Below are 12,099 nucleotides of genomic sequence, written 5' to 3'. Positions count from 1 at the left end.
TTATGAGACCATAGCAAATATGCTGGATATCAGAGCAAAAAGATAAAAGAGGTCTTAGTTTTGGTGAACTTAACATTTTTGAAAGACGAATGTATTCACCAAGCAACCGTATTTTTTTAATCTTGCAAATTTATACGGCTTGAGACCCAAAGGACTATTTCTGTATTGCAGTGTATTTAACACAGCATTAATGTGGATTTAGATGGCCAGCTACCATGCAGGGCTGTACATAAAAGCTCAACTGTGTGAGGGTAAGGGTGTAAAAAAGCATCCACCCATCCCCTTCCCCAGAAGAGACACAACTGTTCTGACTCCAGCTGCACAGTCCAGAACACACTCACAACCCCATCCTCCCCCTGCCCTAAGTCAGAGCATCCGCTTCTCCCTCCTGACACGAGTTCTCCGTATTCCTGTTTTTTGGCTTCTTCTGTGTCCACTCAGCAAAGTTCTTTTTCTTAACAGCAGCCATCCCCATCTCCCAGAGTCATGCTATATACAACACTCCAATTGCCTTATCTCTTCATGCTGAGCAGATGCCGAAATGATTCAGCAATTCATTGTATATAAGATTCTGGAAGATAGATAGAAAAGGCCTTAGTGAAAAATTGTGCTGTAATTTATTAATACAATTTCTAACCACTTTTTGATCTGAAAAAGAACAGAAGATCTTTATTACATGTCAAAGACCCCGCTTCTCTCTTCCTCCTCTGCCATTTTTTAAAAATCATGTCAGTAAGCCTCTTCCAAGTGATGCTGTTCCCTGCATATTTCAAGCCATTTGCTGCCACACTGAGTGTATAAGCCTCACAAATGTAAACTTAAAGGCTGTACTTGATATGCTTCAGTTCCACTGGGATCTGCAGTCCATTTCATAGAGGAGGCTATATGAAATGGCACATGAATGCTGTGACTGTTATCCTAATTTCACTTTACTGTGGAATTACTTCAGGTGAAGTTTATCAGTTTACCACTCAACCAATGCTCCCACTTTCATGGTCCCAATAAGAAAAAGCAAGGCTGTACACTATCTAATTAACCAATTAGTTTATTTTGAGCTTCACTGAAAAGAGGTGGCTAAATTTGTTAAACAACCCTTATATAAAACTCTGGGCTTTCTACTGATAGATTTTACCATGAGAAATATGGTGAACTGAAGTTGTTTTTTCCCATTCTTATTCTGTAAGGACAGAATAAGAAACCTTTGCATTTTACTTGACACTCCACGAAACAGCTCAAGCTGGCAATACTGGGGAGGAGGTTTCTTAAGGGCTGCTGAAAATATGGGCTTTGTGAATTAAAAAGGAAATAAAAATACTGCCTAGGTGGAGATTTCTGAGGGCTGATGAAAGTTGACACTGTCTCCATTTCTCCCCCTCAGCTGTTGTATGAGCAGAGCTTTGACAGTGGGGTTCCCTTTACTTCTTCCACATAGGGTATTGCTTCTTCATGGCAAGATCCCTTCACGGATTCTCTAAAGCAGAAGACATGTATTTGCCCCATAAGCTCAGAGATAAATGTATTTTAAGTTCACTCATGAAATATGCTCACTTAACTCAGCTGAATGTCATCTGCAGAGAAAATGAAGCAAAATCCAAATTCTTAAAACAGATGGAAAAGCAGCAACTCATCATTTATATTTATTTAGTACCAAGCTTCCCTCAAGCTTTATGTAGGCAACAGCTTTCACAATGTCAACCCAAAATACTGATTTTAATTTAAATGCAATGTCATCCTCAGAAATTAAAGGATACTTTGTGTTCTGAAGATTTAAGTTTAACATCATTTAATCTCTTCTCTGAAATATAAGGTATAAAACTTAAAACAAGTTTATTTAAACATATTTTGTCTACCACCCATCTTTCCAGATATTATGCAGCAAATTTTATGAAATCACTTCTTCAAAACATGCACTCAGCAAACATAGGAAAAAATTAATTTAGATTATTTTATTTGGTATTATTTTTCACTCCTTATTTAGGAATTGTTTCCAAACTTAATATTCATTTTAAAAAAGAAAGTAATTATTCCAATCTGTTATCTTTGGCTGTACAGGACAATCTTCCTCAAATTAGTAAAGCCATTCCATTCTTCTGCATCAGGCAGAAACAATCTTTTTTATATGAAATGACATATTTGGCAAACCTACCAGCAGTGCAAATCTTTCTTTAATATCCTTGAGCAAGCTTATGCTGTTACACTGCTGCAACCTCAGAGTTCTTACTTGTTTTGTACACCTCATGTAGTTAGCCTTAATGTAAAGCTAAGATCAGTTCCAAGGCATAGATAAGAACTACTCAAATGCTTTTTTTTCCTGAGACAGAGTGTCTTCTTCATCCAAGCAACTGCTGGAGCTCACTTCTCCCATCTTCCAAGCACGTTTTAGAACAAGGCTAGCTTTAATCAGGGACTTAATCCAAGCTTTTAATGACAAGCAACGTGCCCTTGAGATCAAGAGACACAATTTACTGCACTTTCTTTATTCCTTCTTGGAATGGTTCTATTCTAATTTTATTTGCCTAATGAAACGACTGCAGGAAACGTAACTCAAAGCTTACCTTTGTGATTGTTACCTGTGTGTATTAACTGCTGTGGCCTCTCAAAGCAACCTGGTAAGACTATCATATAGGAAAATGAAAAATACTATTTCTCCTGATAGGAGGAAAAACAATAAATCTATCAGTTTGGTTTCAGAAAAAACTGAAACCTCCCTGTTACTGTGTCCCTTAATCTACTCTCTCACAACAGCTGGGCCCACTCAGTGACCTAACTGCAACCTATCAAAGAGATGAAGTTCCCAGATGTTTACAAAAACCTGGGAATGAGCAGAGGAGGAGTGAGGTCAGGTAAGGGACTGGACACAGCTGGGTCTGTGAGCAGCTCTGCAGCAGGGATGTGCTGGCTGACCAGCTGGCTCAGATGGGCACTGCCACCTTGTGCTGAGGAAGATATTCCTGATGCAAACCACCTGAGAGTTTCCCAGACCAACCAAACTGTTCCCAGAGCTTCTGCAAAAGTTGAGGAAAGAAAACCAAAGCAAATAAGCTAAAACTTGTTACATGGGGCAACTTATTTTATTTTTAAGGTGCTTGCAAATAACAGATAGAAAAAAAACTTCACTGCTTTCAGATATTTTTACTCTGCCTCTTTTGTTTGTATTATCTAAACTCAAATACATTAGCAATTTTCCTCCTGCTGACTTAAAGCAATAAAGTTTTAGTAAGGCTCTTATATAAGAACATGCAAGAGAACTAGAAAGAATTTTTTTGGTAATAGCATTGGAGGAAGAGAAAGGGTAATTACTCAAGTGATATTCCCTTAAGTCTATGTTAGTTTTGTTTCCATTTGTAATTTTCAAAATATCAATGGCAAAAGTACCGATCATTTAGTAACATACAGCTTCAGGACAGCATAGGTGTAAAGTTCATTCTGAGAAATCCTGACCAGATCTGCTTAAGAAAACTTCCTAAGAAAAAAAACAAAAACAAAAACAAAAACAAAAACAAAAAAAAAAAAAAAAAAAAAACAAAAAAAAAAAACAAAAACAAAAAAAAAAAAACCACACACACAAAAAAAAACAAAACAAAAAAAAACCCACACAAAAAACCAAAAAAAACCAAACCAAAAAACCTCAAACAAACAACCCAAAAAACAAAAAAACAACCACCCATAAAACCCCCCAAAAAACCCACAACAAACAAACAAATCCACAAAAACAAACAAACAAACAAACAAACAAAACCCCCCCTAAACAAACAAAAAACTTTCCTGTTAATCACCTGAAGATTTATTTCTCACATTTATTCTTCTTTGTCTACTGTTGTTCCCTCCCAAGTCTACCTAAGTACAGCATCATTTCTTTTCACACCTTAGAGGAGGGGCAGAGAGAGAGCTCATGGCCACAGAACCAAGTCTCTTACTCACTGCAAAATATTTGAGGAGAGGTATCTCTGGACATTTTGCACCCAGATGAGCTGCTGCCACCCTCACACATTGTGCAGATGATCTTGGTACTACAAACAAACTGAAGTGCACACAGTGCAAGTAAAGGAAGATGGGAACTATCTCCTGTGGTTTTGTTATAGGAAAGCAAGAATTTGGGAGCCAAAGAGCTGTAATTATGCAACCAGTGCACAAGCCAGAATCACAAAGACCAGAGCTCTCACCTTAAAGCATGTCTTCAGCTACTTTAGATCGAGGTAAGGGGAATATTACTCTTTTCTTTAGGAAATCAAAAAGAAATGACCAGGGAAATCTTCCTGATCCCCTGTTCTCCATGTATTGTGCTGAAATTCACAAGTAACCACATACCAATTTCACTAAGGAAGTGAAGAAGTGTGATAAATATCTCTATGTTGCAAATCTCAGTGCTCCTCTCCCTGGCTTCCAATGCCCAATGATCTGTGGTGCACTTCAAAACAAAATGATTTTCTAAGATAGACATGTAATTATGCTGCACTTGACAAAGGAGCCACAAGTGTGTTTTGATGGTGAAAGCTTAAGTGGCTACAAAGTGAATTGCAGGCAAGTTCCTCCTAAGTCAGGTCATCACCTGTGTGTGGGTTAGGGTTAGGTTACCTGTATCAGATGGCAAAGATTGCCTGCACCAGGCTGAGGCTGAGTGCTCTCCCACTCACTCCTGGGCAAGAGCAGCTGTCGGTGAGCCCAGCCCTGCAGCAGCATGTTGCCTAAAGAACAAGTAATTCTGTTTTTGATGACTTTTGAACAAGTCATCATGATCTCCAAATGCTGTGACCAAGATGGTTATTTATAACTCGGGAATACATCCATATAAGTATATGTATTTGAAACACTGAATACTGAGTGGATAAATGTAGAAATTGTAAGTCATAGAATCACAAAATGGCTTGGGTTGGAAGAAACCTTAAAAACCATCTCATTCCAACGTCCCTGCCATAGGCAGGACACCTCCCACTAGACCAGGTTGCTGAGAACCTCATCCAGCCTTGCCTTGAACACTTCCAAAGATGGAAGCTGCATCTGCAGCTTCCCTGGGCAACCTGTGCCAGCAAGAACCAACTCTGCTTTCTCATGTGACCTTATCCACAAATGCAATGTCTATCCAAAGAGCAGTACCTTGTCACAGAGCCTGATAATCAATTTAGAATTACATTAAAACATTCATTTTGGCTACAATGATTTAGCCAGAGCAATATTCTTTGCCTCACTGTTTTGGTTTTAAGCTGTGCTCTTTTTGTTCTGCAACTACAAAGGATCCTCACATAGTCTGTTTATAAAACCACATACAGTCTCAAGGAGGTATCAAGGCATTTTCTGACACTTGCCAAACTTCTTTGCTGCTCTCTCCTGAGGACCCTAACTAACAAGTAGTGCAAAATATCCTAGAACCAAAATATTCAGGGCACCCAGAGAGTTTATGTGTCAAATTTTTTAATTCATCTTTGTAGATATGAGTCATTCAGTACAAAGGATTACACAGACAAGTTCTTAAATATTTTATAGGCTTGGGGTTTGAGAAATCTGACACAAACTAAGAACTCATCAAGGGTTGATAATATAGGAAGCAATATTCTATGGGCCTGCACTACAGAGTTCCACTACAACACACAGAAGAGATCAATCCTGAGATCCTGCTACAAACACTTTCCTTCCAGAGCCAAGGGATTTCCCTATGAATCTTAATGGGGCTAAAGGCAAAAATGACTGAGGTAGAAGGTACCATAAAACAGAATTTCAGTTTTAATGTATAAGCTCATCAAACAAACTCACTAATTACACTTCCATGTGCTTTCAAAAACAAGCACACACACACTCTGCCTCCAAACCCAGGAAAACCAAACAAAACCTCCACAACTTTGCAATGTACATTTTATAGGCAGATAAAAAAGTTTTAGTGGACAGAGGGTGGCTCATTCTCTTTCACAACCTTAATGCAATTACACCTTTGCTTTTCAAAGTTTTTTTCTTAGACCCATGAAGTGGGTGCACTGGGCAATTACTTAAGATCCAGGAATAAAGGACTTACCTTGCAATCTGGATGTTTTACAGTTTTGAATAGTATTGGCAGGGATAAACCTGCCAATTATTATTTTAATTATATTTAACAGAGAGATCCAAACTAAAGTTATCTGAGTCCAGATGACCAGAGAAAGCAAGCACACTTTGTTAAAACTTTCAAAGAGGAAATTTAAAATCAAAATCAATGCACGTTAGACACAAGAAAATGCAACTACTAGGTGCAAATCCATAGAAAACATGAATTCCATGATTCCACCACTTTAGAAACTACTTATTTAGCTTAGGAGAATTACTGCCTATGAGCTATCCAGGGTGAATAAGTGGTTCTGAAATCATTAGGAAAAGCAAATAAGACTCCAATAGAAATTTAGTGCTGGCAATGGAGAAGAAACTAAAACCAGATTTCCATATTACTACTTTGCATAGGTCTGAAAGGAATGGATGCCTTATCTCTACTCTATCTTCTTCTATAACTGTGTGAAATCATCTCTCTATTGCCACCTAAGACTGACTTGGCAAAATTACCTTTAAGTGAAACTAGGAGTGGGAGAATTCTACTGAATTCCTTAGCAAGGGAAAGCTCACACATATAGTATTTCCACGCTAGGAAACACAGGGTCTTCCCATTCCTGCCCAGAACAAAAGAGAAAAAACACTAAGTAAAGCCTCTTGAGACAGTTTACAGGTGGGCTTCTCCCTGAGCCTTCTCTTCTCGAGGCTGAACAATCACAGCTCCCTTGGTCTCTCAAGACAAAAGATGCTCCTGTACCTTAATTGTCTTTGTGGCCTTTCAGTGGACTCTCTATGGAACATCCATGTCTTTCTTGAACTGGGGAACCTAAAACTCAACACAAGATGCCAGGAGCAGCCTCCCCAGTGCCAAGTGCAGGGGAAGGATCACTTCCCTCATCCCGCTGGCACTCCTGTGTCATATGGAGCCCATTCACTGCCTTTGCCACAGGGACACTTTGTTGGTTCATGTTCAGCTTGGCGTCCACCAGGTCCTTTTCTGCCAAGGTGCTTTCCAGCTGCACAGCCCCCTCTACATATTGGTGGAGTGATTTGTTCTTCCCCAAGTGCAGGATTTTGCCCTTGTTGAACTGCACGAAATCCCTGTCAGCCCATTTCTCCTAGCAATGATGGGAAAATCCTTGAGATGGTTATCTTCCCCTACTGTCTCAACTCCTTCAAAATAAAACTGAGAGATGCAGCCTCTCCCCTGATTCACTGGCACTCCTCACCCAGGAGTCCAGATGAGAACACTACTTCAACTTAAAATTTACTCTGCAAAAGGATCACAGAGACACCCCACACTCCCAAATAAGTACACTGAAACAACAAGATTGCTTCTCATGGTGGCAGTGCTGGCTTAATATTTCTGAAACTATGACCCAAGACGATGCCAAAACTAGTTAAGCTTCACCAATTACACAAGAAGTCCCAGAATTTCCAGCAGGTGAGAGACTTACATGGAAGAAGGAGGGATTTAAGCTATAGATGCCTAATATTTGCATATTTCTGAATTAAAGCATCTCTGAATATTAGGGATACTCTAATAGTGAAAAAATTATGTTTCTTGTTGCTGATTTGGAGCACCCTTTTACTACTGGAGTAAATGAGCAAGAAGAGGTGTAGCATGAAGCTTTGTACAAGAACTGCATTCAATTTCTAGCTAACAGCTTCACTGATGCATGAAAGCAAAGCAGAGTCCAGCTTCAAAGGCTGAAGGCTGGCATGAATTAAGTGTTCCTGAAGCCAACCACATTACAGACTACAGATGTAGGCAGACACCCCAAATAGACAATATTATTTTCACTTAAACTTCAGTTACTTGAAGAATAAACAAATCTTTAAGATCTCCTCTCCCCATAAAACCCTTACACTGCTATTAAGTGTGTCAGCAGGCTAATGGACAATATTTTCTATAATCCTTTCATGGCACTGCCCATCACACCAAAAGGTGGGAAAATGGAAATAGGTTCTGAGGAACCTGGATTTAGACCTAAAAGTTAATAGCTCCATATTTGGATCATTCCAGCCTCACTAGAGATGGACCACAAGGAACCCATTCAGGTATCAGAATATCAGCATGACTGAGACGCGCTTTTAGATGGAATTGATTTCAATTCATGGTTTTCACGTTGGTCAGGTAACTCAACAGAAGTTCAGGTAACTGAGTGAGAAAAGCACTTGTTACCAGGAAGTATGGAACATTTTTAGCAGCCTAGTGCTTTCTTTTTATCTGAATCACAAAGGCACCCAGCGTGGCTGATGTAAGAGATTGCTATCATAAGTCATGGTTGCAAAAGTAACTCATTCACCTTAGAGGACTAAAGCCATAGCTTCTCATACAGGAAACAAACCCAGCTTACACACAATTTGTCAATCTTGTGCACACAGCAGAACCACTTATTCTAAGTGCTTTGTTTTGTCTTTGTACTTTGGTTTGCTACCTTACCAATGCAATGCTTACTCTAAGCATGACAACAGCACTGCACTGGTAAGGCAGCAAACCAAAGTACACTTTGGACACATTATATCCACACATAAAAGCTGGAATTGTATTTTAAACAGCAAGTTAAGTCAGCATTACATAAACTGGGCACTGCACAACACTCCTAATCAAGGAGTTGAGACCTTTACACGCTTTACTGTAATCTGAAATAACTCAAACTCTACTTGAACACTCCCTGTCATTAAAACTGAACACACATCACAGCCCAGAGCTTCAGATGAGACAGTTTTCAATTCAATAACACAACTGAGCCACGTCCCTAATGAAAATGCCAGTGAAGCTGTGCATACAACACAGTTTTTTAAATTAAAATGGATGTGTAAATGTGTGCATGCATACCATCTAACAGCTTTAATCTTCCTGATCTTTTCATAACAACTCCAGTTATAAACCTCAGGGCTCTGAAGAAGTGTATTTGCCTCCAGCCTGATGGATTGTCCATCCACAGTATTGCTAGTCATTTTATAATTCTTCATCTCAGTTGTGTTTGTGATTCCTTTAATCAAATGAAATCCCTCAGGAACACGTTTTCCTATTTTGAAAGGTATCACTGTCCTTCAAAGTAGCACAGACTTTGTGGTACTTTTCACAAGTTCTTGTGACACAACAAACCATGATTCATTGGGAAACCCCTCATGTTAAATGCTTCTTATACCTCCCCCCAGCCAGATGTCACTTACAAAGTTATTTTTAAGACCTGAAAAAGCACTACTGTACAAAAATTAAACTACAGAATGGCTCTTGTCAAATCCAGCATGTCATCCAGCCCTTGACTTCCTCCTTTCTACAACATCCAGCTTCAACTCATACATTGTATTAATTGAGATCTAAGTGGGACATGATTGGTTAAAATGTCACACTTTGTATCAAGGCATTTTGCAAATTAAAAGCATGCTTAAATCTTTGGAATGCACCATCCCCAATCTCTCTGTAGCCTAATTTATTATACTTCGATATGTGCAAGCCAAAGGTGTTCTTACAACTTCGGCACATGGGGAGAAACCATCAACAACCAAATGATGCTCAAAAAATTACCTCTGTAACTCTGCTGCCTAAAAAGAGTCAGGAGCATCCCCTACATTCACCTAAGAAGAGCTGAGGTGAAAAACAGCTGGATCAGCTCAGCCAGCAGAACATATTCACAGAACCTTTGCCTTCTTGTTCCCGAGATGTCTTTGACATTTCAGAACACAGCTAAACTTCAGCTACAAATGGGAGTCTGCAATGCACAGAGCAGGTGTGGGCCAGGCACGTGTCCCAGGGCCACTCAAGTGACAGTCACCTCACTCTGTCCCTGGCCAGCTCCTCAGAACACTACTGGAAACACCAGGCATCAAAGCAGCAAAGCCACTATCAAAAACTTACATCCTAATTATCTTTTTGCAGCTGTCAGATTCCTCCAGGATCCACCACCACTTTTCATCTACTCCATTAAAATCTTCCTGTGTATCCATAACCTAAGGGAATAAGTAATTTCCAAACACTTCAAAATTTGCAATGTTCTTGTACTGTTTCACATACCTGACACGGTATTTTGAATACAAGCACCTTAAAAATCATGCTTATCACACGATCATTTTTCTAAGCTTATTTCCCATTCAGTGGCAAACAAATTTTCAGTTTTCAAATGTATTTAACCCCAAAATGTACCTATGATTTATTGTTATGGCACTAATTGAAAATTAAAAATTGGAAGTTTTAAATCTTTAGAATAATAAGCATTTACTCATGGGAAGTTTCTTCCCATTTGTCTGATTACTGCACACAATTCAGGAGCAACAAACAAGGCTCTGCAGTTGGTTAAAGTGCTACATAACACAATCATACCAATGAGATAGTCCCAATGACCTGTATATTAAAAGTAAAGCTAAAACCATGCCTCTAAAACAAGCTGTTACATTACCTGACTTCTGGATGCTTAACTGTGCCATCATTATCTCTGCCACAAGTACTTAATAACTGCACGTCCACATGAAGTCTAATAGAAGTCCAAGCTATTTATGCGAAAAGCAAAAATACAGTTTTGTGATTTTTGTACTTATGGGCAGAAATTCAACACATCACTATTCCCTTTTTCTTTGCCTTGCTTCCAATTTTTCCCTGCAGACCTCCCTGGACAACGGGCCTCATGTGCCACAGGTGTGTCTAACCACAGCTGTCAATGGGCTCAGTTCATCTGTGCTGTCACCGGGACAGTTCATCTGTGCCCTGCCCTCAGTGCCAGCACTAACTGCGAGTTACAAGCCCTTCCCTGCTTGTCAATGTTGATTTCCACGAAACTGAAACCTTCCAACTCTTTAAAGCCTCCGCTGCTTCCAAATTTGACTGGAACTGACCAGAGAGCTGAAATTCGCAGGCAGAGAAGGAACAGACTGACACATCCCTCAGACTTCCTTAGGAGACCAAGCTTATAACACGCCCAGCTAGAAACGCTACCGACGAGTGCCCGGACCCCGATTTACAAAGCTGTCCCTGCAGGCACACCACGCTCTGAGGCAAGCTGACCCCCTGTGGGCTGTCTCCCAGCACCGAGTCCGCAAAGCGTCCAAACACGCCGCTCTCGGAACCTTCCCCCGACTTTAGCTCACCGCAGCCCCCGGGGCCGCGCAGCCCCTGCAGAGCAGAGCAGAGCCCGGCCACGACCGCCCCGGGCCGCACCAAGGGCCGCCCGCGCTCCGCAGCAGCGCCCCGGCCCGTCTGGCCCCTCAGCCCCTGCCCGGGCCGGGCCGGGCACACCTGGGCCGGACAAAGGGGCACCGGCCCCACCGGCAGCTCGGGGTGAGCGCGGCCCCGGCCCAGCGCACCGCCCCGGCCCCGCTGCCGCGGCCGCTGCGGGTCCCCGTCCTCCCGCTGCCGCTCCCGTCCCCGGTCCCGCCGCCGGCACTCACGGTCGGGCCGGGCGCGCTGCGCGGCGGCCCCAGCGCCGGGACCATCCTCCGCCGGGCGGACACCCCGCGCCAGCCCCGCCGCCGCCTCCGCGCCGCTGCCCGCCCGCGCAGCCCACCCTGCTGTTCGCGCCGCAGCCAATCGCCGCGCGCGGGGCGAGCCCTCGCGGCCAATCAACAAGGGTCAAACCGGAGAAGGCGTCGCTCGCCCTCAACCGGGCGGGGCGGAGCGGGCGCGGACCAATCGTCGCCACAAACATTGGCAGCGCGGGCCAATCAGAGGGCAGAGAGGCAGAGACTGGCGTCAACAAGGTAAGGTGGCCGAAACAGGAACTGGCGGGGAGCGGCGTCCCGAGCGGCCAATGAGCGCAGCGGGAAGAGGCGCGCGGAGGGGCGGTCGGCTGCTCTTAAAGGGGCAGCGGCCGCGCTAGGACGGGAGGGATGTGGTGTTGGGTCCGTTCTGCGCGGGGATGGGGAAAGGAGCGTGTGTGAGAAAGGACCGCGCATTGTCTGGTGTGTGCTGCTGTCAGGTGAAACAAGAATCACCCGAGCGCTGCCCTTGGCCGACCTGACCCGCGGGGCATGTGAGACCTCGGCAGTGCAGAGCGGCGTTCGGGCACTGCTCTGCTGCCCTGCCCGCGGCACTCAGCGCTCTGCAACGGAACGGAGAGCACAGGGAAAGGCTGGCGAAAGATTTGCCAC

At 42.6% G+C, this 12,099-nt stretch overlaps 1 protein-coding gene across 3 annotated transcripts in view; it reads right to left on the bottom strand.

Annotated features, from left to right (window-relative positions):
• Nucleotides 1-11,445, bottom strand: part of USF3 (upstream transcription factor family member 3) — a gene marked incomplete at its 5' end in the record, with an annotated part of 33,589 nt that extends 22,144 nt beyond the window's left edge. The window contains one exon of one of the 3 annotated variants that reach the window (XM_083855294.1): nt 11,401-11,445. In XM_083855294.1, coding sequence (XP_083711420.1) covers nt 11,401-11,445 — 45 coding nt within the window. Of the gene's footprint in view, nt 1-9,877; nt 9,967-11,400 lie in introns of those variants that run through there. The other 2 variants (XM_083855296.1, XM_083855297.1) reach the window with 2 other exon arrangements.
• Nucleotides 11,446-12,099: the final 654 nt, after the last annotated feature.

This window comes from Zosterops lateralis (assembly GCF_965231275.1).
Source record: "Zosterops lateralis genome assembly, chromosome: 2".
Taxonomy (NCBI): domain Eukaryota; kingdom Metazoa; phylum Chordata; class Aves; order Passeriformes; family Zosteropidae; genus Zosterops; species Zosterops lateralis.
This window is presented reverse-complemented; position numbering and strand designations above follow the sequence as displayed.